General features: G+C 41.6%; 1 protein-coding gene across 1 annotated transcript in view; it reads right to left on the reverse strand.

Annotated features, from left to right (window-relative positions):
* The window catches only part of EXOC4 (exocyst complex component 4), a 605,068-nt gene that overhangs the window by 58,970 nt on the left and 521,765 nt on the right, over nucleotides 1-24,333 (reverse strand). Inside the window, exons 16-17 of the mRNA XM_077264444.1 lie at nucleotides 17,434-17,612; nucleotides 12,438-12,597 (exon numbers count right to left, since the gene is read on the reverse strand). Of these exons, the coding sequence (XP_077120559.1) occupies nucleotides 12,438-12,597; nucleotides 17,434-17,612 (339 nt within the window). The remainder of the gene's footprint in view (nucleotides 1-12,437; nucleotides 12,598-17,433; nucleotides 17,613-24,333) is intronic.

A 24,333-nucleotide genomic window follows, 5' to 3' on the forward strand; every position in this document is an offset into this window, starting at 1 on the left:
ACTGTATAATGGCAACACAGTGCTCCATACTGTATAATGGCCTCACATGATGCTCAATACTGTATAATGGCCCCACAAGATGCTCAATACTGTATAATAGCCACACAATGCTCCATACTGTATAATGAACACACATGATACTCAATACTGTATAATGGCCACACATGATGCTCAATACTGTATAATTGCCACACAGTGCTCCATACTGTATAATGTCCCCACATGATGCTGTGTACAGTATAATGGCCCCACGTGATGCAGCACAGTACATGATGCCCCAAACAGTATAATGGCACCATATGATGCTCCATAATATATAATGGCCATACATGTTGCTCAATACTTTATAATGGCCACACAGTGCTCCATACTGTATAATGGCCCCACATGATGCTGCGTACAGTATAATGAAAACCTGAATATATCAGCTGCTGCCGCTTCGTGGATGGGGGATTTTCTCCTCCAGGATAGTTGTCCTATTTGGATGATAACACAATATCAGGCTGCGCTGATGTAATAAAGAATCCTTAGGACCAAGATGAGCTGAACAGTTTTTAATTCCACAAAGCTTTGGGGTGGACTGCATTAGTATTAAAACCACCTTATAAAACATTTATGAAAGATATAAGAATTAAGTTAATGTGGGTAAAAAACAGCCATTTATTATAAGCCAATTATCTGCACTCCTCTTGTGATTTCCTACCATGTGAGCAATTTCCCAGTTAAAAATGCTGGGTCTATGGGTCACTAGTAGGAATTAACCTTAGTGGGATCTATCAACTGTAAAAACACAGCAGTGACACTAACGGGGACTGACACACTATCATTATTAGTCAATATACAGCTGATACCAGGGGGTTTAACACTGGAAACAACATTAAGCCAATCCAGCTCAGTGTAAAGAGGAGCAAGCATGCAGAGGAGGGAAAAAATGAGAGAAAAAGAGGAAAATTCTAGCTTCTAATAATACCACGAGGAGGAGCTCACTGAATATGGATTTATACAGCTCAATGGAAAATAAGTGAGAGTTGCACAAAATTAGTGGAGGCCTTAAGCAGATTATTCTTCTTCTTTCTGGCTGTCTTAAAGGGGTTTTTCTACTGACAAAATACATTTTATAAGCCAATACACTGCTCAAAAAAATAAAGGGAACCCTTAAACAATAGAATATAACTCCAAGCAAATCAAACTTCTGTGAAATCAAACTGTCCACTTAGGAAGCAACACTGTTTAACAATCAATTTCATATGCTGTTGTGCAAATGGAATAGACAACAGATGGAAATTATTGCCAATTATCAAGACACACTCAATAAAGGAGTGGTTCTGCAGGTGGGGACCACAGACCACATCTCAGTACCAATGCTTTCTGGCTGATGTTTTGGTCACTTTTGAATGTTGGTTGTGCTTTCACACTCGTGGTAGCATGAGACGGACTCTACAATCCACACAAGTGGCTCAGGTAGTGCAGCTCATCCAGGATGGCACATCATTGCGAGCTGTGGCAAGAAGGTTTGCTGTGTCTGTCAGCGTAGTGTCCAGAGGCTGGAGGCGCTACCAGGAGACAGGCCAGTACACCAGGAGACGTAGAGGGGGCTGTAGGAGGGCAACAACCCAGCAGCAGGATCGCTACCTCAGCCTTTGTGCAAGGAGGAACAGGAGGAGCACTACCAGAGCCCTTCAAAATGACCTCCAGCAGCCACAAATGTGCATGTGTCTGCACAAACTGTTAGAAACCGACTCCATGAGGATGGTCTGAGTGCCCGACGTTCACAGAAGGGGGGTGTGCTCACAGCCCACAGAACACCAGGATTTGCAAATTCGCCACTGGCGCCCTGTGCTCTTCACAGATGAAAGCAGGTTCACACTGAGCACATGTGACAGACGTGGCAGAGTTTGGATACGCCGTGGAGAGCGATCTGCTGCCTGCAACATCCTTCAGCATGACCAGTTTGGCAGTGGTTCAGTAATGGCGTGGGGTGGCATTTCTTTGGAGGGCCGCACAGCCCTCCATGTCCTCGCCAGAGGTAGCCTGACTGCCATAAGGTACCGAGATGAGATCCTCAGACCCCTTGTGAGACCATATGGTGGTGCGGTTGGCCCTGGTTTCCTCCTAATGCAGGACAATGCCAGACCTCATGTGGCTGGAGTGTGTCAGCAGTTCCTGCAAGATGAAGGCATTGAAGCTATGGACTGGTCCGCCCGTTCCCCAGACCTGAATCCAACTGAACACATCTGGGACATCATGTCTCGCACCATCCACCAACGTCACGTTGCACCACAGACTGTCGAGGAGTTTGCGGATGCTTTAGTCCAGGTCAGGGAGGAGATCCCTCAGGAGACCATTCACCATCTCATCAGGAGCATGCCCAGGCGTTGTAGGGAGGTCATACATTCACATGGAGGCCACACACTACTGAGCATCATTTCCTTGTCTTGAGGCATTTCCACTGAAGTTGGGTCAGCCTGTAATTTGATTTTCCCCTTTGATTTTGAGTATCATTCCAAATCCAGACCTCCATGGGATATTAATTTTTATTTACATTGATCATTTTTATGTTTTATTGTTCTCAACACATTCCACTATGTAATGAATACAGATTTGCAACTGGAATATTTCATTGAGTGATATCTAGGATGTGGGATTTTAGTGTCCCCTTTATTTTTTTGAGCAGTGTATATAAGCTCCACAAATGGATGTGTTTAAACATATCCCTGTGCTGAGATAATCATACTGGCCATGCACCAGGTCTCGGATCTTTCAGGGTAATTGGGACAATAAAAGAAGGCACGTGAGGAAGAATATACAGTATGGGATGATATTATTTCTGTGAGGTAAAATATCTCCCTGCTATTTTAGCTCATAGAAAAAATCAGCTGTGACCCCTGCTGTAAGATTATCACAGTACCGGAATATTTTTTTTTTTTTTAACATATTCAGTTATGGAACTTCTTTTTCTTACACATACAATCTATTGATTAAAATGTACTTTAATAGAAGCAAAACCCGCAAAGGCCTGACTCATTATTGGATTTGCACCTTTTTTATGTCTATTTTTTTGTGTTTTGCACCAAGTTCACCTTCCATTAACACATTTACAAAAGTCTCAAAATTTATCGAAAATGTACTTTAAAGGGGAATTTCCATCTCCAAGATCCTATCCCAATATGTAGTAGGTGTAATAATAATATTAGCAAATACCTCCAATTAGAAATGTAGTATAGTTTTTCTGATTCACTATATCTCTTTCCTCATGTGCAGGCATTGCAGGACCTTAGATATCCATGGTTATGACCACTAGCAACTACGGTAATTAACTCATTGTCATTATATCACTGGTCGTAACCCTGGATACCTAAGGCCCTGCAATGCCTGTACATGAGGAAAGAGACAAAGAATCAGAAAAACTATACATGTCTAATTGGAGGCATATGCGAATATTATTATTCTTATTATTACACGTACTACAAATTGGGATAGGATCTGGAAATTTGAATACCCACTGAATTCCCCCTGAAGGGATTCTGTTCTCATCAGAAATTTTCAAGCAATGGTTGTGACATTTTGAAAAAGATGTGACTTTTTGCTTCAAAGAGTGAAAAAAAATGGTTAATCCCTTCACCCCCGGAGCTTTTTTTTGTTTTTTCGCTCCCCTCCTTCCCAGAGCCATAACTTTAGTTTTCCATCAATATGGCCATGTGAGGGTTTTGCGGGACGAGTTGTACTTTTGAACACCACCATTGGTTTTACCATGTCGTCGTACTATTACGCCCGATGTCGGTAAAGGGTTAAAGACAGAAATAAATACCTTTTTTTTTTACTTCTCGCAAAATTCATGAACTGTGTGCGCCATTTTGATGAATATGGGGCAGAAATTGTCAGCGAATACAAGACATAAAAAATAGTGACTTAAAAACTAATTGAGGAATCAAACCCTTAGGCCGGAGTTACACTACCATACAATATGGCTGAGTGATATATGATAAAACATGGCATAGCACTCGGCCCAGTGTTACTCTATGGCCAGCTCACATCCGAGATTATTTTCTCATGCCGGATCTCTACACAAAGGAACATGTCCTTAAGGGTAGTGATCAGTAATGAAGCTTATCCCAGGGAGAACAAGAGCGCTGCTCTGTGCAGAAACGAAGATGAGCATATGAGCCTCATGTCAAAACTACCTCCCCCAGATACGTCTTACAGTTCGTGAAGAACTGCAATATGATAAATCCAGCAAAACAGTAATTTATATGGCTGAAATAAAGCAGACGATCTACAAGGCAAGATGTGGCAGAATGCCATGGTGAATGCATCCAAACAAGCAGAACATGCCATTCACCAAATCTAAAGGCAATAGAAATTATTGGTGAAATGCCACATATTGTTTGAAAAAAATGAAGGATTGACACTAACCTGCGCTAATCCCCCCAGACACTCCCATCTTGATGCCTGCCCTGCCCACACCAGTCTGTTCTTCTACGTCATACCACTGGAAATGGACGAAAGTGCCTGCTCAGCCAATCACTGACTGAGGCATGTAGCGGGAATGACCAAGGTTGATTTTAGGGCATCTTATCCTTGACAACCTCTGTCTTGCATCAGCTAGATGGTGCGTGCCCAAGGTTGGGCCCACCCAGAGCAACCGCCACTGTTCACTGTATCAGCGTGCATAGGACACTGAGGAGAACCATGGTCTCCCTACCTTACCATGCTCGGTTCTGTAGGCCACAGGGGCTTGCACAGGACATCAGCGTCCTGGCGCTAACGTCACTGTATCGCACTGCCTGCGCCGGGACACCAACTCTGACAGACTCTTCATAGTATATACAGGCATTTTTTTATTTTAATTTCTTCCACATAACATTTTTGTAGGACAACTCAATGGGCATAACAGGTAAATATGGGAGGAGATCATGAGGCATTATTGCTATATATGTAGGGAAGGCATTATCAGTATATATGGGGGTATCAGAAGGCAGTATTAGTACAGCTGAGTGATCAGAGAGCATTACTAGTATGTATGGGGAGATCAAAAGACTTACCGTATATACTCGAGTATAAGCCGAGATTTTCAGCCCACTTTTTTGGGCTGAAATTGCCCCTCTCGGCTTATACTCGAGTCATACCGGGGGTCGGCATGGGAGGGGGAGCGGGGGCTGTCTAAAAATACTCACCTAGTCCAGGCTCGGTCCCTGCTTCCCCGGCGCCGGCAGCAGCAGCTTCTTCCTGTACTCAGCGGTCACATGGTCCCGCTCATTACAGTAAATGAATATTCGGCTCCACCTCCCATAGGGGTGGAGCCGCCTATTCATTACTATAATCAGCGGGACCATGTGACCGCTGAGTACAGGATGAAGCACTGCGGCGTCGGAGAAGCAGGATCTACACAGCGGCAGGACCAGGTGAGTATACGGGGAGGGGAGCGCAGCGCTGCACGATAGTCACCTGCTCCTCGTTCCGGGCGCCGATCTGTCTCCAGCAGTGACGCTGAGGTCAGAGGGCGCGGTGACGTAGTTAGTGCGCGCCCTCTGCTGAACGTCAGTGCTGGAGACAGATCGGCGCCGGAACGAGGAGCAGGTAACTATTGAAAGTGCCGGGGGCCTGAGCGATGGAGAGGTGAGTATGTGATTTATTTTTTTTATCGCAGCAAATGGGGCAAGTGTCTGTATGGAGCATCTTATAGGGCCATAACGTTTGTGCAGCACTATAAGGGGCAAATATCTTTATAGAGCATCTTATGGGGCCATAATCAGCATTTGTGCAGCATTATATTGGGCAAACGTGTCTATGGAGCATCTTATGGGGCCTTTATTAACCTTTATGCAGGATTATATGGGGCATATTTTAATATGGAACATCTTATGGGGCCATAATGAACAGTATGGAGCATTATATGGGGCTCCTGATTCAATATGGCTATTCAAAGACACTTAACCTACTGATGTCTCAATTAATTTTACTTTTATTGGTATCTATTATTACTTTTGACATTTACCGGTAGCTGCTGCATTTTCCCCTAGGCTTATGCTCGAGTCAATAAGTTTTCCCAGTTTTTTGTGGCAAAATTAGGGGGGTCGGCTTATACTCGGGACGGCTTATACTCGAGTATATACGGTAATATATTAGCGGATCAGGGAGAATTTCTAATATACATTGTGGATCAGTGGACACTATATATGGGGAAATCAGAGCATTATTAATGCCTTTGTTAGAGCATTATTCAATGGGGGAGTTCAGGGGGCTTTATTACTGTTTGTAGAGCAATGATGATGCAGTTTAACTCTTTAGGGGCACTTGGGGAGTCATTAATTGTTCAGTGAACACTCAAAATGCATTATTATATTATTGGGCGTTTGAGGCATTTTAACGATAATGGAGGGTACATTGAAGACATTATTACCTTTTAATTAGTAAAAAGAGGCTAAGATTGCTTTCTAGGGTGTTCACAAATGGCATTAACATATTAGTAGGCAATTTTATTGTATAGAGTGCTCAAATGGAGTACTATTGCTATGTGTAGCACTAAGAGGAGCACTGTTGGTATTTCTTGGTTAAGTAATAGAGACAAATATCTATAAGTGTACTGTAATCTCTAATAGGTTCTGCAGGATTGGTATCTACCAATATATGGTTACCTCATGGTGGTAATATCAGTCCTACTCTTCATACAGTGATTTTTTTCAGTAACACCATTTTCATTTGCTGAGGTGCCCACTATAATTAGGGAGCCCCTCTGTATTTTTGAACATGGTTACCCAGGTTAGGTTACCATACAAAAGTGTTTCACCACCTTCCCCAGATGAACCTCCAGCTATGCCTCAGTAACAATACATATTAAATTAATTTAAAGGACAACTCAACATACAGTTGAAACCAGAAGTTTACATACACTATATAAAAAGACACATATGCATGATTTTCTCAATATCTGACATGAAATCAGAATAAACCTTTCCTGGTTTAGGTCAATTAGGATTACCATAATTACCGTATTAATATTTGCCAAATGCCAGAGAGAGAGAGAATGTTTTAAGGCATATTTATTACTTACTGCAAAGTCATAAGTTTACATACATTTCATTAGTATTTGGTACCATTGCCCTTAAACTGAAGCGCTTGGGTCAAACGTTTGAGATAGCCTTCCACAAGCTTCTTACAATAGTTGATTGGAATTTGGGCCCATTCCTCCTGATAAATCTGGTGTAACTGATCCAGTTTTGTAGGTTGCCTTGCTTAGGCATGTACTCCGGAGGACAGAGAATGAACTTCAATCCAATATTGCGGCCAGCATGCAGCCAGCGGGTAAGGAAAGGGTGAATCAAACACCCGAAAACCCCGCCCATATGACCCAAAACTGGTCCCGCCAAATCCAGGTGACAGGTTCCCTTTAATACAGTACTCATTTCACTGAGGATATTGACACAATCTTACCAACTTCCACCATCATCTTTACAAGGTCTTTTCCTTTTGTCCTTGGGTTGATATGCACTCGTTGGACCTAAGCACGTTCATCTCTGGGACACAGAACCCGTCTCCTTCCTGAGTGGTATAATGTCTGGACATTCGCATCTTATCAGTACTTGCATATAATTGTTTGTACAGATGAACGAGGCGCCTTCAGGTGTTTTGAAATTGTACCCAAGAATGAGCCAGAATTGTGGAAGTCCACAATTGTCTTCCTGCTATGTTGTCTGATTTATTTAGACTTTCCCATGATGCAACACAAAGAAGCAGTGTGTTTCAGGTGTGCATTAAACTACATCCACAGGCGTGTCTCTAATTAAATCAGATGTTGCCAAGTTTACAAACACATTACATCAAAATATGGGCAGTCCAGAATTGTTTAAAGGCATAGTAATCTTAGTGTATGTAAACTTTTGAGTTTGCAGTAAGTAATTAAAAAAACCTTAAAACATTCTCTTTCTCTCATTATTCTGGCATTTGGCAAATATTAATAATTATGGTAATCCTAATTGACCTTAAACAGGAAAGTTTTTTTCTGATTTCATGTCAGATATTGAGAAAACCATGCATATGTGTCGCTTTATATAGTGTATGTAAACTTCTAGTTTCAACTGTGTATGCTACAGGTCAAGGTTTAAATCTACATTAAGAAGGTACTTGATATACTTTATGTTTTATTGTTCTTGCAGACACAACACTGCAAAAACCTGCACAGGTCTCCTGTTACTGGGATCAGTGGGAGCTCGTTTGTACCTTGTTGAATCCAGTTAATGCTGGTGCAGATGGCCGTAGATTCTCTCATCCGAGAGAATCGGCCGATTAGAGTGTCAGCATAATGTGATCAGATTCTCTTGGATGAGAGAATAGTAGCACACTTTGAGAAGATGAAAACAATTTCTTGATCGTCCTTATTGTATCAGTGAGCGGAAATTGGACTGCACTCAGATGTCATCCGAGTGCACTCAGATGTTTACCACAGACTCATTGACTTGCATGGCCGAGTGTGATCCAAATATTCAATCAAACTCAGATATGCAGTGATTTTTTTTCCTCGGACAGACTAAGGAAAAAATCAGGCATGTTTACGGCCCCATAGACTAACATTGGTCCGATGTTTTGTGAGACTGCACACTGACTGACAGCCGTCCGCCATCTGCCGTTATTGGGATATATGAAATTGTTAGAGCTCGGTTTCTCAGTTGTCTCCGGAGCTCAGATGCTCCATAGATTCTGTGACTTGTTCCTTTTTGGCATTTGCTCTTTAAATGATCAGATAATTGAATTAGTGTGTATGAAGCACTTCTACCCACATACATACAGGACACATGACATGTATACACTTAGGATCATCTAACTGTTGCTATCTGATATGCACAAGCGATAGCAGGTAAGACGGGAAGTAAAGGCATTTAACCAAATGAGAAGAGCTGGAACACACAGGCAGAGAACATGCGTGGGACAACTTTCATTAACAGGAACGGCAGGGGATCCCTTCCAGACGCTTGTGCGCCATGGATAATTCATTTCCTGTTGTACATATGACTCCTGACACATTGTCACTGACGGATAACAAGACAAAGTGCAGCAATTAGCACCCCCCTTTTACACAATTTGGCAGCTGCCCCCAGCTCTGGCTCCCACCACACTACATGAAATAAGAAGGTCAGGGGACTACTGTCTGTTATTACAATGCAGACGCTAGACGCATCCAAGTGCAGCACACTTCGCTTTCAATACTCATTGAAAAATGTTGCTGCTTGACTTGTATCGCAAAATGCACGGGAGCTACTGAATATTTCCATTTATCAGAAGATGAAATGTCTGACAGAGACGATGCTGTGTGCTTCTCTAGCCCATTAGCAATAATGAAATGCGTGCCCTTAATGGGAAAGACTGGTAAAGTTTGTGAAAACTGCCAGCGCTGTATTTTCTAAGAAAAGGGAACTTATTCGAGTGGAACGGAATTCTCTTACAAAAATTCTCTTTACAAAAACTAGTATTTTCCAGAATACATTTTTTTTTTGTAATTCCAATGCGCAAATTCATCAAAATGGCAGCTGCAGCCACCATTTTTATGGACCTTAGAGTGCTGGCATAAGGTTAATAAAAATTAATAATACCTCACCGCTCGCCTGTCACAGTACCTACAAAGTTCACCACCCAGTTCTCCGCACCTTTACTTTTAGCTTTTCCCTGTTAAAAAGTATTTTTCCTCTTTGGCTTGATTGACTTTATGCCGGGGCTTCCAGCGCCAACTAAGCCTCTGAGATGACAGTGCACCATGTCGTCATGATGCACGTTGCCATATAGGCATGGCGCACAATGATGCCAAAAGCCTAACTGTCGCCAAATGCCCTGGCATAGAGGTATGCAGGCTGAAGAGGGAGTGCACAAAGAGAGAAGGGGAAAGGAAGAAATGAAGATGACAGGCCACAGGGTCGGTGGGACAGGAGAGCGGTTTATTAAGAATTTATAAATTACACTCCAAGTTGCTACTATGCTCCGGTGCAGGGGTCCCAAACTTGTGGCTCGCAGGCCACTATGTGTGGCTCGCAGGCCACGATGTGTGGCTCACACCTGTCTGCCAGCTTAAACATTAGCACCAGGTCTAACAAAGAGTAGTTCTCTGGATGGTGACTCTTGTCCAAGGACAGAGCCTTGAGGGGCACTAAATGGAATGTAATAACAGTAAAGCATGAAACTTGATGAATTATTTGTATGTGCCCAAATTCCACATAAAAAAAGAACAATTACAATAGTAGTGAAAAACAAAAAATACTCAGTTTCCACAAACCATGTAATCCATGATACGACTCTGGATTCTTATGCTTACGATATTTTTATTATTTTTTACAGAATTGCTTATTTTTATCTGAGTTATAACCTCACATTGCCCTGTGGAAGCTAGGATGGCATTTATACAGAGATAAGATATTAATGGGAACCGGACATGCTGCCTGTGGATCGAGCAGCATGTATCAGGCACTGGTGAATGATCTCGGCAAGGTATGTTTGACTACGACATGCTGCGGTGTTTCAGTGGAAAACATACTTTAAAACAGTCGGGACCGAACTGCACTGCAGACTTGTTGGACAGGCGGGTTTTTGGAATCTTCTTTTGGAAGCCATACTGGAACTATTCTACAATTTTTTTTTCTGGGAAACGGTTATTAAAAGCTGATGGAAAAGTCCACCACATAGCCTAGTATTATTTATAAATTATTATTATTTTCGCATACATTCAGAATCCAAAACCTTTATTCTCTCTCATGGGGTTAAACATTCCGCACTTTAATGTGCATATAAACTGGCCACCACTTCTGCTTAAGAACATCGATTCATGGAAACGTTATTGTCGGACATTTTTGCTGTCTAAACATAATCACATCCAAGCTTCCGGAGCACTGTTAACCCATTTTCTCAAAATGTCAGCAAAGCTATACCTATCTGCAGAGTCAGCAAAAAAAGCAGCAACCTCAAAAAAAAAAAGGTTCATTCATGGAAAAGGACGGGTCTGCCAATTATTATACTAGTCCACCACAGTCATATAGATAAACCTCTTTCACACTTGAAAATGTTATGTGACGTACATAGTGGAAAATACACGGCAGATAAAAGGTAAATGGCAAAACTCCTTTCCTTATATTAAAGGTTTCTGAAATGTATTATGCTCCAAACACAGATTTTTCTTCTTTTCAAAAAGTGTCTAGTACATTTTACAACAGTTTGAAAATGCTAAAATTTCTCTAGTAATAAGCAAAAAAAAAAGTAATTTCACCTATTACAAGTATCGTTGCAGCTTCACAGATTCAACGAGAAGGAAAATGTTGTCAGCAATAAAAAAACTAAATAAATGTCAACTACTAAAGCCTTCACGCTGCAGCACCATTTTCATTTTTGCGTTTCTGTTTTTCGTTCCCCTTCTTCTCTCAGCCATAATTCTTTTATTTTTCTGTCAATATGGCCATGCTAGAGCTTGATTTTTGTGGGACGAGTTGCACTTTTAAACGACGCCACTGGTTTTACCATGTCGTGTACTCGAAAACCGGAAAAAAATTCCAAGTGCAGTGAAATTGCAAAGAAAGTGCAATTCCACAACTATTTTTTCTTTTAAAACTATGTTCACCAAATGCCAAAACTGACCTGCCATTATGATTCTCCAGGTCATTACAAGGTCATAGACACCAAACACGCATGGGTTCTTTTTTATTTAAGTGGTGAAAAAAAAAATACAAAGTTTGTTAAAAATAAAAAGTAAAAAAAATTGCGTCATTTTCCGAGACCTGTAGAGTCTCCATTTTCGTGATCTGGGGCTGGGTGAGGGCTTATTTTTTGTCGCACCAAGCTGACGTATTTAATGATACCATTTTGATAGCTCGTTATTGCATTTTAATGTAATGTTGTGACCAAAAAAACTTAATTCTGGAGTTTTGACTTTTATTTTTCGTTATGCTGTTTACAGACTGGATTAATTTTCCTTCATATCTTGACAGATCGGGTGATTCTGAAAGCGACGATACCAAATATGTGTAATGCCAACCCATTGGTGACCCGCGGTCATGTGATACGAGCGCCGATGGGCAGGATTCGTGACGTGCTTCCAGCAGGATTACATTAAATGCTGCTGTCAGAGATTAACAGATGCATTTAACAGGTTAACAGCCGCGGGTGGATCGCGATTCCACCCGCGCTGTAAGGAACACATGTCAGCTGTTTAAAATAGCTGATATATGCCGGAGCCCACATCAAAGGGAGAGACATGACATGTGCAGTATATGTACGGCGCTTGTTGTGAAGGGGTTAAAGCTAACCCACCTGGTGCAATCGTGCCAGCAGTCATAGGTCTCTGGTGTTCGATTACACTTTCACATTTTAGTTCCCATTTTTAGCCACGGGACATTGAGCAAAAATAATAATATTGTGACAATGATTAATGCTGCATTTGTTAAAAAAAGGATCATTATCCACATTACCGTGCAAAATCCAGATCAGCTTCACGGGACATAGTGATATTGGTGAGGTTTTGCTGAAGTACGAATATATTTCGGCACATCTTTTTTATTCCAGACTCACTGATGCGCTTGAAATATTGGGCTCCATTAATGAGGATGCAAGAAATTAAATGGCCTAAACCTGTGGAACAGAGAGACAGAAAAACAGACATTATTGTGCTTCAAAATGAACAATAACATAGAAGCCATAAACCTAGAAAAAGTATGGAGCATTTGTATAAAATATGGGATCGCTCTAAATGGCCACATCTTGGAAGATTGAGTTAAGCAACCAGAGATGTTGGCATTTTCAACTCTTCTATTGGGGCAGGTTTTGCAAAATTGCTATTATATTAACATTATATTCGTTGTTAGTTTTGAATTACGGTAGATTTTTATTTTTGTTTACCAACAAATGACCATTACTTTGTGAGTAACCATGGAAAGTGTGAGGCTATGTGCACACGTTCAGGTTTTATCGTGATAAAAACGCTATAAAAACTCATTAAAAACGCATACATTATGCATCCTATCATTTAGAATGCATTCTACATGTTTTGTGCACATGATGCGTTTTATTTCGCGAAAAAAACGCATCGCAGTAAAAAAGCAGCATGTTCATTAATTTTGCGGATTTTCTGCGTTTTTCCCGCTATTCTATGCATTGGGGAAAACCGCAAAAAAAAAAAAACGCATGCGGATTTCTGGCAGAAATGTCCGGTTTTTGTCAGGAAAATTTCTGCAAGAAATCCTGACGTGTGCACATACCCTAAATGTATTGACCGTTCCATGGAATGCAGCAGCCAATATGGAGTCAGACCTGGTTGTTACTTTTACAAAAATGGCAATGGCTGCTCCCATACATAGTGAGCACACTCAGCCAGAACACAAATGTACTGCAGTTAATAGGGTTATAGTCTAGTGTTGAAGCAGCTGGCTAAGCTTTCAATTCTTCATAGTAATCTACAAAAAATATTGAGTCTGTAATCTACTGAAATCTGAATTTTGTAACTTTATGCAAAATAAAAAAAAAAGATCGAAACCTATTTCTTGACAGGTTTATCAGAATTTTGGTTCTATGAGAAGCAAGTTTACAGTGGCAAAGTTTTGGCATATAGTCGGTCACCAGGCTATAAAAGAATTGCATCAAGATGAGCTCTGGAAGCACAGAATGAAAACATGCTCCTCATGGAATCGACACTATAGTGAGCTTACCGGCATCTCTTCTAGACAGCGCTGTTCTATCATGAATTTCGATGTAACTCCATCTGTGGTCAGCAGGGGTACACTGCTTTCATAACAATTGTGGGTGCTGCCAGTGCTCTTATGTGATTTAATGACCCTATCTGTATTGCTTTACACATGAAGATAAAGCTTAATAGCGAGATTTAGTCCCAAAATCAATTAAAGACAATATCAAAATCTCATTTATGGCAATTAATGAAATGGAAGTGGTGGCCTGAGACGATCTGTACTCAGTGCTATGGCATGGTATTCGCCATCTGCACAATGAACCGAGCAAGCCAGTAAAGCGTGTGACATTGCTCAACAATGTCAGACCGCCTGCCCCTTTTGAATTGGAGTGCCAGAGAAGTGACAATGAAAAATGAAGACAGAAGAGTATTATGTTTATTTTTTTTGTCATCATCAGTGCTTAAAAGAGTGGTTAGAAATGAACACTAATTTAATCCTAAATCTCTATCGAGTCACGGCCTAAAGTGTTGGCACCCTTGAAATTTTTCACGACAATGAAGTTTTTTCTCTCAGAAAATTATTGCAATTACACACGTTTTGTTAAAAAATATATTTATTTCCCTTGTTTATAGTAGAACAAAAGGAAAAAAAAAAAAAAAGAAAAAAAAAAAAAAAAGGCAAATTGGATATAATTTCACACAAAACCACCAAAACAGGCCGGACAAAATTGTTGGCACCTTTCCAAAATAAACAACTTTGTTTCAAGCATGTGATGCTTGTTCAAACTCACCTATGACAATTAACAGGTGTGGGCAATATGAAAATCACACCTGAAACCAGATAAAAAGGGGATAAGTTGACTCAATCTTTGCATTGTGTGTGCCACACTAACCACGGAGAGCAGCAAGAGGAGAAGAGAACTGTCTGAGGACTTGAGAACCAAAATTGCTGAACAATATCAACAATCTCAATGTTACAAGTCCATCTCCAGAGATCTTGATGTTCCTTTGTCCATGGTGTGCAACACAATCAAGACATTTACAGCCCATGGCACTGTAGCTAACGTCCCTGGACAATGATGGCAGAAGAAAAACTGATGAAAGGTTAGTCCAGAAGGTGGATAAGCAGCCCCAATCAAGGTCCAAAGATGATACTTTCAGGGGTGGGACTGGTCTCTATTATCCCTGCTTGCAAAGTTATCTCCTTACAATAAGCACTGACAGTGTGCTCTGTTACTGGCACAGCGTGTCACTTCTGATCAGAGCCAGAGAGAGAGCGCACTGCCACTGTGTATTAAAAAGAATATTGCACAGTGACAAAATTCCACTTAGCATAAGTCAGAATTGACAACCGACTCATGATCAGTAGAGCAGGGACTAAGCCAGCGTGTGTAAAAAAGTTCAATGGGCATGCAAGATCTATAAATCCCATCTAATTTGCTGGAAATGCAAATTGCTGCATTTTTTGGCAGAAAAAATATATAGCGTCAAAAACTCGTGGGAACTGTTTTAAAACTATGTCTGAACGTTATATTATGATAAAGATAAACAGCACTAACATTTTCACAAATTGTTGGCTCATGCTTGAATGACATTGCCTGGAATGATGATAAATGAGTCATAATACAAGGACCAAGGTAAATAAAGAAATACCACAGCAGTGCAAACAAGGTAAGGACTTTCAGACTGAGTAGTTTGGTTGTTTCAGCATAAAGCAAACAGGAATAAAAGGGGGTTGGTATTCTGGTGTGGTGCTCAGTAATTAATGAGTGGCTAGGTCATTTATAAAAAAAACCCTAACTATAAAGTACTTCTAAGTAGAGATGGGCGGACACCTGGATGTTTGGGTCTGGCCGACCAGTTACAAAAAGTTCGGGTTTAGGTACCAGAACAGTACCCGGACAAGAATTTGAACCCCATTTACTTGAATGGGGGCGCCCGAAACATCCAGTGTTTGCCACGCTGTCATGTGCATGACAGCGTTCAAACACCGCTTCTGATCAGTGGTGAAATCATCCCCGCCGGTCAGAGAGCCGCGGTTCCCACTCAAAAGACAGCTTTAGGGCTCAGCTGTGATTGGAGGTACAAAGTTTACCTCCACTCACTGGTGTCAGCTCCCATCATCCAACGCCTGCTGCAGCTATTAACAGCGGGAGCAGTTCTCACAGTGCTAGTGGGGATCTCACCGAGGTCACGGCAGTTCAGCCCAGCTGGGAATGCAGCCTCAGTGACTGGAGGTAACCTCGATGATGTCACCGCCGGTTACTGAGGCTGCGCTCGCAGCAGTTCAGTCACCAGAGGTTCTCAGCCTGGACGGTCGCATCTTGGCACCAACCAGGTTGAAAAAGTAATGTTAGTGGGATTGCCTCTTAAAAAGTCTCTACAGGCACATTTTTCAATTCTCCTCAAAAATCTGCCTCCAGAGCTTATTTTAAATGAAAGGGGAGTTACCAGTGTGAGACATGTGACTGACAGACATTGCTCCAGATCTACATATTTCACATTGATAACTCACCCTTTCAATTAAATTAAGCTCAGGAAGTAGATGCATGGGGAGATCAGTGTCTCACCCATAGACCATAACAGCTCATTTACATTTTAAGAAAAACATGTTTTTTTTAAGATATCAGATCGCAGATATCAAGGTATCACTTTATTCAGCTTCCTATGACCTGCATGCCAATATAGACAGTTTAGGAGGGTTGATCATACTGACCGATTCCCTTTAATCTTATATTATGTAGCTTTTCTCCATCATAATCAATAGCTCTGCTCTGTCCTCAGTAAATGTTTTACACTGCAGCTCTGTTCAGATTGACTGTGTTGTATAGTACACGAACTGAGCAGGAAATTTGTGCATGAAGAGATTAGTGATGAGCAAGTATACTTGTTGCTCGGGTTTTCCGGAGCACGCTCGGGTGGTCTTCGAGTATTTGTGACTGCTCAGAGATTTAGTTTTTGTTGACACAGCTGCATGATTTACAGCTATTAGCCAGCCTGAGTACATGTGGGGGTTGCCTGGTTGCTAGCGAATCCCCACATGTAATTAAGCTATCTAGCAGCCGCAAATCTTGCAGCTGCGGCAAGGAAAACTAAATCTCTGTGCAGTTACAAATACTCGGAGACCACCAGAGCGTGCTCAGGAAAACCCGAGCCACGAGTATACTCGCTCATCACTAGAAGAGATGATTGTATTATAGCAGGAATACAATTACTGAAAATTACAGTACCAGCAACTAATTTATCATCAAGAAAATAAGAATTTTAGGTAACGGCAACCCATAAGATTCTTGTGTTGGTCTAGTATAAAGCTGCTATAGTTGAGTGATATCAAGAGATACCACCTAATATTAACAGGGTCTAACTTATAACTATGGTACACAGATTCTAAGAAAGCTAAATAAGTAAACTTTCTTTTCACTTCACGTCTACATCCAGGTTTGGACTGGCCCACGGGAGCCAGGAGAATCCTCCGGTAGGCCCCTGTGAAGGAGTGCTAATAAGCAGCGCCTTTACACTTGGATTCACAATTTGCAGAAAAAGTTATCTCATCATTCATTACACAAGCTAGCCAGATTAATATTACACAGAAAAAAAGTTAATTTGTGTACTAGGGTCAGGTTATCTTGGCATGTAGCTGAACAGTGGGGCCAAGAATCAGTTATTGGTGGGCGTTTGTCAATCCAGTCTGTCTAAATCTGTCTTTATGTATGTTAAAAGGTCTTATTTAATTTACTAAACAGATAACTAAATGAAACAAAAACAACAACACATTTATATTATACCTTCAAAGATGTACTGGAACTTGTGCTGCTGGAGACTAGCACCCATCGCCTCTTCTATTCCACTTATGTCCTTGTTCAGTCTCACAATAAGAGGGTCATAATCCATGCTTTCCACGTTTGCTACAATTGCATAGTTTCCTTGCTTGGCCAAGGGAATAAGATAATGGAAGCAGTGAACTCTGAAGAATAAAAAAAACCCCACAAAAATATGTTTCCATCTTCTTAATTCATCTCATATTCTCGACTTATCGAGTTATCTTTCAAATGTCATTTTTGAAATGAAAAACATTATGAATAAATGTTATACATCTTGTGTGAGCAGCAAATAAAGGACTTTTTTTGTAGCAGTATTAGGGTCAGATAGTGCTGTAGAGCTTAAGGAAAATTTTCATTTCTCGACGCTTTTAAGGACACAGTGCCGTAGGTCACATTTTCTATATCCTCAGACATGTCGTCAAGTCAGATTTTAATTTACCTGCATGGAGTTTCTCAAAGATCACCTGGAAAATAAAGCTTGTGATTGATGCCTTTACAGTACACTTTGTTAATTCCCAGCACTGAGAACGAAAACTCTCATGAAAGGCTGACCTGTGGGTCGCACACGAAATGTCAAATGCCTCTCAGCCCGGCACGATACACATAGGTGTGCAGACGTTTCCTCCATGAACTTTTCAGAGACCTCCCTATTATAGAGAACTTGTAATAGAAATGTTTTGGGCAAGATTGCAGCAAACAGGAGCTTAACTTGCTCTGACTGCAACCTTTACCGACACCTCTAGAAGGATTAAAAATGCTAAGCAGAAATGAAGTTCTGGTTCCACATACTCCACAACAATTTAGAAGCCTAACCGAATGCAAAAGAAAATGGACAACTAAAAATAACAAGAAAAGGTTTAATAACTAGTGAAGAGCGAACGTGATCGGAACGAGATGTTGTTATCTGAGAATGCTCGTGTGCTGACTGCGTATCTTCGGCGCACTCGAATAATATGTTGGAGCCCCTGTGGCTGCATGTCTCACGGCTGTTTGACTGCCGCAACACATGGAGGGATTGCCTAACAAACAGGCAATCCGTGTATATATTATGGCTGTCGAACAACACAAAATATGCAGCTGTGAAGACTCAAACATATTATTCGAGTGCGCCGAAGACACGCGGTCAGCACACGAGCATTCTCAGATAACAACACCTCATCCAAGTTTTGTGTTTTTTTCATTATCAAGCTCAGCTGTACAGAACAGTTGTTTTCATGCTGCCAAGGCTTGTAGTCACTATGACCATACACTAAAATGTTCATTGTATTGCCCTCTACAATCTACCTCTATGGCACTGTATATGGCAAACCTAAAACTTGCCAAGATGGCCTATGTCTGCTGAGAGCCAGTGGAGGAAGTGTCTTTCATTAATGGCAAACAAATATATTTAATTTCAGTACAGGTTTTGCTGTCTCATCCTACTGAATGGGTAAAATTTGCATCTCTGTTCCCAAGAATGAAGAGATTATTAATTCTATAGTGTCCTAGTGGCAAAGTTACAAACTACTTCGGAGGCCAGTTTTGTCGGGAAGGAACGCACTTATGCAAGTTTATAGCTTTAAGGCTTGTAAAAACCACTCTGAAGCTGGTCGTATCGCTTTTCCGATGCTGAAGAGGCAAAGCTTCCATTCTGGCAGTCTCAGAGAGTGGCAGTTCTGGCCAGTGGCTCAGCCATGCCACCAGCCTAAACTGTCAATCTTTAGGTGCGTACCTCTCCGCTCTTGAAAATAAGACCTTGAGAATACCCCTTTGGGCTCGCTCACACGAGTGAATACATTGGACTAGTGTAATCGGATAAAAAATAGGATTGCACGTTGACCAGTGTTATTGTATGGGGAAGTGCACATCTGCAATTATTTTCTCATGGTGATTTGTCATGAGAAAACAATGGCAGCATGCTGCGAACAGCTGCAAGAATCGGATTACACACACCCATATGAGTCTGTGGTTGTCTCCCGAGTGCAGTGCAATTCCCACAAACGCCGGCAATGGAGGAGACAGCGAAATTACTTTCTCCGTCTCCTCCACAGCTGTGCTCCGATTCTCACATGTGAGTGGATCAGAGCACAGAGCACTGACACTCGGCTCATGCTCGCAGCAGAGTTTAAGCTGAGAGTCATTAGCATATGGCATCGGATGCTACACGCTAGTGTGACTACGGCCTTTAACATTATTTATATCACAGTCCCAATAAAGCATTTAAAGTTTTTAAGGCCCTGTAGTAAAAGCTTCCACTGTTAATCTCAGTTCCTAAAAACTTCTTTCCTATTTTAAGGATAAGATTAAAGGCATATTACAGCCAACACTCATGTTCTATTTTGCATCTTCTCTATATTCTAAGTTTGTAGGGAAAACAGTTTTTCTTTACTTCTCTCTAAAGCTGCACTAACAACAGGCCTTGTAAATGTCATTTCCCACATGTTGTCAGGTTTTAGCATTGATGATCTAACCTCAGAATAGGTCAACATTAGTGATGGGCGAGCGAACTCTGTACAGCTCGATACTCAATTGAGCATCGAGGTGGTAGAGAAAGGAAGAGGGAAGCGAAGAGGGTGAAGAAACAGGGGGAGGGAAAGAGGAGGGGAGAAAGAATTGGAGAGAAATAAGGAGGGGAGAAAGAAGGGGGAGAAAGAAGGAGGGAGAAATAAGGGGGGAGAAAGGGAGTGAAAAAGAGGGAGGGAGAAAGAGAGAGGGAAAAAGAGGGAGAGGGAGAAAAAGGGAGGGAGAAAAAGGGAGGGAGAGACAGAAAAAGAGGGGAAAAAGGGAGAATTTTTCTGTTCTCCGGAAAAATGCTCAAGTTGGTCATCCACTTCCATTATGCTTGCTACTTGTGTTTTTTTTTTTTTAACTTTTCACTGTTATTAAAAGTTCCTTTAGAGGACTCAATGCTGCGGTCATGTGATCGCTTGTGCTATATGCAGTGATGCCACAGCATCACAGTATATAGCAGAAATCAAGGTCTGCAGGATTTCAAAGGAATTCTAATGACAAGCATGGAGGTCTTCAATAGACCTCTGGCTGTCATAGCAACCTATCACGTCATGGGCACGGCGATGGGTGCATTGAATGCGAGATCATGCTATACGTCGCTGTGAGATTGACAGCGGCATATCGCAGGTTAATAATTGCTTGCGGAGCTCAGGTGCACCCACGATTGTTAGAGGCAGGTCTTGTCTGTAACACACAGCATGGGAGCCCGCTCCATAAACCCTCTTCTGATTTGCGATGTATATGTCATGAAGGGGTGAAGAAAGCAGGCACATTTAGCCAAGCTGAATGTTAATGATGATGAGTGAGAATAACAGCTATTTTAGGCTCTGTACACATTTGCACTGATTTCTGTCTTACGTTCTTTAGTAAATGACCCCTTTTGTATCTTCTAGATTTATCTGCCAGAGGTGACACTCCATCTCCTTCTGTATCATCATCTTGATTCTTAGACAACATGCTGACAATCAATACACTGCAATTCCTACCATCTGCACCTAAAACCATCCCTTATATCCATCACTCACCACTGACACGGCTAAAAAAAATAATCCAGGTTTTGATCACTTCTTGCCATGATTCCTATAGCTGACAGATAATTGGCATTCCACTGAACAGACTGGCTCCAATTTAACCCATCAAAAAGGGGTAGCAGTCAGGCTGATCCGTAAGTACACTGGTTTTACTACCTACCACTACACTGGTTATACTACCTACCACTACACTGGCTATGCTACCTACCTACCACTGCGCTGGTTATACTACCTACCTACCACTACACTGGTTATACTACCTACCTATCACTACACTGGTTATACTGCCTACCTACCACTACACTGGTTATACTACCTACCTACCACTACACTGGTTATACTACCTACCTACCACTGTGCTGGTTATACTACCTACCTACCACCACACTGGTTATACTAAGTACCTACCACTATGCTGGTTATACTACCTACCTACCACTACACTGGTTAAACTACCTACCTACCACTGCGCTGGTTATACTATCAATCACTGCGCTGGTTATACTACCTACCTACCACTACACTGGTTATACTACCTACCACTACACTGGTTATACTACCTACCTACCACTACACTGGTTATACTACCTACCTACCACTACACTGGTTAAACTACCTACCTACCACTGCGCTGGTTATACTAACAATCACTGCGCTGGTTATACTACCTACCTACCACTACACTGGTTAAACTACCTACCCACCACTGTGCTGGTTATACTAACAATCACTGCACTGGTTATACTACCTACCTACCACTGTGCTGGTTATAATACCAATCACTACACTGGTTAAACTACCTACCTACCACTGTGCTGGTTATAATACCAATCACTACACTGGTTATACTACCTACCTACCACTACACGGGTTATACTACCTACCTACCACTACACTGGTTATACTACCTACCTACCACTACACTGGTTATACTGCCTACCTACCACTACACTGGTTATACTACCTACCTACCACTACACTGGTTATACTACCTACCTACCACTGCACTAGTTATACTACCTACCTACCACTGCGCTGGTTATACTAACAATCACTGCGCTGGTTATACTACCTACCTACCACTACACTGGTTATACTACCTACCACTACACTGGTTATACTGCCTACCTACCACTACACTGGTTATACTACCTACCTACCACTACACTGGTTATACTACCTACCTAGCACTGCGCTGGTTATACTACCTACCACTACACTGGTTAAACTACCTACCACTGCGCTGGTTATACTAACAATCACTGCGCTGGTTATACTACCTACCTACCACTACACTGGTTAAACTACCTACCCACCACTGCGCTGGTTATACTATTAATCACTGCGCTGGTTATACTACCTACCTACCACTACACTGGTTAAACTACCTAACTACCACTGTGCTGGTTATACTACCAATCACTACACTGGTTATACTACCTACCTACCACTACACTGGCTATGCTACTTACCACTACACTGGTTATACTGCCTACCTACCACTACACTGGTTATACTACCTACCACTACACTGGTTATACTACCTACCACTACACTGGTAAACCTACCTACCTATCACTGCGCTGGTTATACTACATACCTATCACTACCTGATTATACTACCTACCTACAACATAGCTGGTTATACTACCTACCTATCACTGCGCTGGTTATACTACCTACCTATCACTACACTACTTATACTACCTATCTACCACTACACTGGTTATACTACCTACCACTACACTGGTTATGCTACCTACCACTACACTGATTAACCTACCTATCATTACACTGGTTATACTACCTACCTACCACTACACTGGCTATACTACCTACCTATCACTGCGATGGTTATACTACCTACCACTACACTGGTTATACTACCTACCACTGCGATGGTTATAGTACCTACCTATAATTACGTTGGTTATACTACCTATCACTGCGCTGGTTATACTAACTACCTATCACTACACTGGTTATACAACCCTACCTACCACTACACTGGTTAAACTACCTACCTACCACTACACTGGTTATGCTACCTACCTATCACTGCGCTGGCTATACTACCTACCTATCACTACACTAAAAGTAATAATCTGTGAGCCAAACAGTATAAGGCCAAAAACCACAAAGACAGGGAATGTGTAATAAAGGGTATATTTTTATTATTTTATTAACAATACTACGACAATACAATAATCTTAAAAAACTTTGTATGTATCAAGATAAGCCTAGAATATACTAAACAATATACAGTACAGACCAAAAGTTTGGACACACCTTCTTATTTAAAGATTTTTCTGTATTTTCATGACTAAGAAAATTGTACATTCACACTAAAGGCATCAAAACTATGAATTAACACATGTGGAATTATATACTTAACAAAAAAGTGTGAAACAACTGAAAATATGTCATATGTCTAGGTTCTTCAAAGTAGCCACCTTTTGCTTTGACGACTACTTTGCACACTCTTGGCATTCTCTTGATGAGCTTCAAGAGGTAGTCACCAGGAATGGTCTTCCAACAATCTTGAAGGAGTTCCCAGAGATGCTTAGCACTTGTTGGCCCTTTTGCCTTCACTCTGTGGTCCAGCTCACCCCAAAACATGTCGATTGAGTTCAGGTCTGGTGACTGTGGAGGCCAGGTCATCTGGTGTAGCACCCCATCACTCTCCTTCTTGCTCAAATAGCCCTTACACAGCCCGGAGGTGTGTTTGGGGTTATTGTCCTGTTGAAAAATAAATGATGGTCCAACTAAACGCAAACCGGATGGAATAGCATGCCGCTGCAAGATGCTGTGGTAGCCATGCTGGATCAGTATGCCTTCAATTTTGAATAAATCCCCAACAGTGTCACCAGCAAAGCACCATCACACCTCCTCCTCCATGCTTCACGGTGGGAACTAGGCATGTAGAGTCCATCCGTTCATCTTTTCTGCGTCGCACAGACAAGGTAGTTGGAACCAAAGATCTCAAATTTGGACTCATCAGACCAAAGCACAGATTTCCACTGGTCTAATGTCCATTCCTTGTGTTCTTTAGCCCAAACAAGTCTCTTCTGCTTGTTGCCTGTCCTTAGCAGTGGTTTCCTAGCAGGTATTTTACCATGAAGGCCGGCTGCACAAAGTCTCCTCTTAACAGTTGTTGTAGAGATGTGTCTGCTGCTAGAATTCTGTGTGGCATTGACCTGGTCTCTAATCTGAGCTGCTGTTAACCTGCGATTTCTGAGGCTGGTGACTCGGATAAACTTATCCTCAGAAGCAGAGGTGACTCTTGGTCTTCCTTTCCTGGGGCGGTCCTCATGTGAGCCAGTTTCTTTGTAGCGCTTGATGG

Source organism: Ranitomeya variabilis, chromosome 5 (assembly GCF_051348905.1).
Source record: "Ranitomeya variabilis isolate aRanVar5 chromosome 5, aRanVar5.hap1, whole genome shotgun sequence".
In the NCBI taxonomy this organism is placed as follows: Eukaryota; Metazoa; Chordata; class Amphibia; order Anura; family Dendrobatidae; genus Ranitomeya; species Ranitomeya variabilis.